The sequence below is a fragment of the Penaeus monodon genome, chromosome 33 (assembly GCF_015228065.2).
Source record: "Penaeus monodon isolate SGIC_2016 chromosome 33, NSTDA_Pmon_1, whole genome shotgun sequence".
Lineage (NCBI taxonomy): Eukaryota > Metazoa > Arthropoda > Malacostraca > Decapoda > Penaeidae > Penaeus > Penaeus monodon.
This window is the reverse complement of record NC_051418.1, coordinates 26,295,088-26,295,772: the sequence shown is the minus strand read 5'-3', so window position 1 is coordinate 26,295,772 and position 685 is coordinate 26,295,088. Positions and strand designations below refer to the sequence as shown.

General features: G+C 30.9%; 1 protein-coding gene across 1 annotated transcript in view; it reads right to left on the bottom strand.

Annotated features, from left to right (window-relative positions):
* Window positions 1-685, bottom strand: part of LOC119594319 (peroxisomal carnitine O-octanoyltransferase-like) — a gene marked incomplete in the record, with an annotated part of 54,557 nt that overhangs the window by 43,857 nt on the left and 10,015 nt on the right. Inside the window, 1 exon segment of the mRNA XM_037943378.1 lies at window positions 534-672. Coding sequence (XP_037799306.1) covers window positions 534-672 — 139 coding nt within the window.

Here is a 685-nt window from a genome sequence, read left to right as displayed (position 1 = left end):
ATTAATTAGTTTAATTTGTGACCCTCTTTCAAAGCAAGCAAGTCAATTTCTGGAGGTCCTGCCCTTCCTTCCCTTTAGACTTAGTCTCCAGACCTAAAGTTTACTGCATGTGCATAAATTCTTTTTTACTTGGTAGCAGCAAATGTGTATCAGGTAAAGTAGACAGGAAACTTAACCTTGACAAGGTTACTTTTCATCATTTCATTGAAGATAATTCTTGATGAAAATTAGCCATAAAATCTATTGATATGTATTAATGATTTGCATTGCATGTCATATAATAACGACACATAAAAGTTTGTGAGCAGAGTATCTGATATTTAGTATTAATGAATTAGGAATTAATAATAGTAAAGAAGAAAAAACGATGATACAGCAAGACTAGAAGAGAGAGAAAGAAAAAAAAAAAATAGAGAAAAAGAATGAAACACAAATACAAAATGAAGATGAAATAAAGATATAATATATAGAAGACAATATATAGCTTATAAAAATAGCTATAAAAAGACCAGAAATGATACACAGATAATTACCCAATTCTTTTTCCTTGCTGCAATTGCCACTAGTTTCTCATGAAGGTCTTTGCCAACACCATTAGCAAACTTCTTGACTATATTTTGGGTCTTCTCAAATTCTTCCCTACTAACATGTGGTCGTACCCACATGAGGTATCTGAAAAAATTAT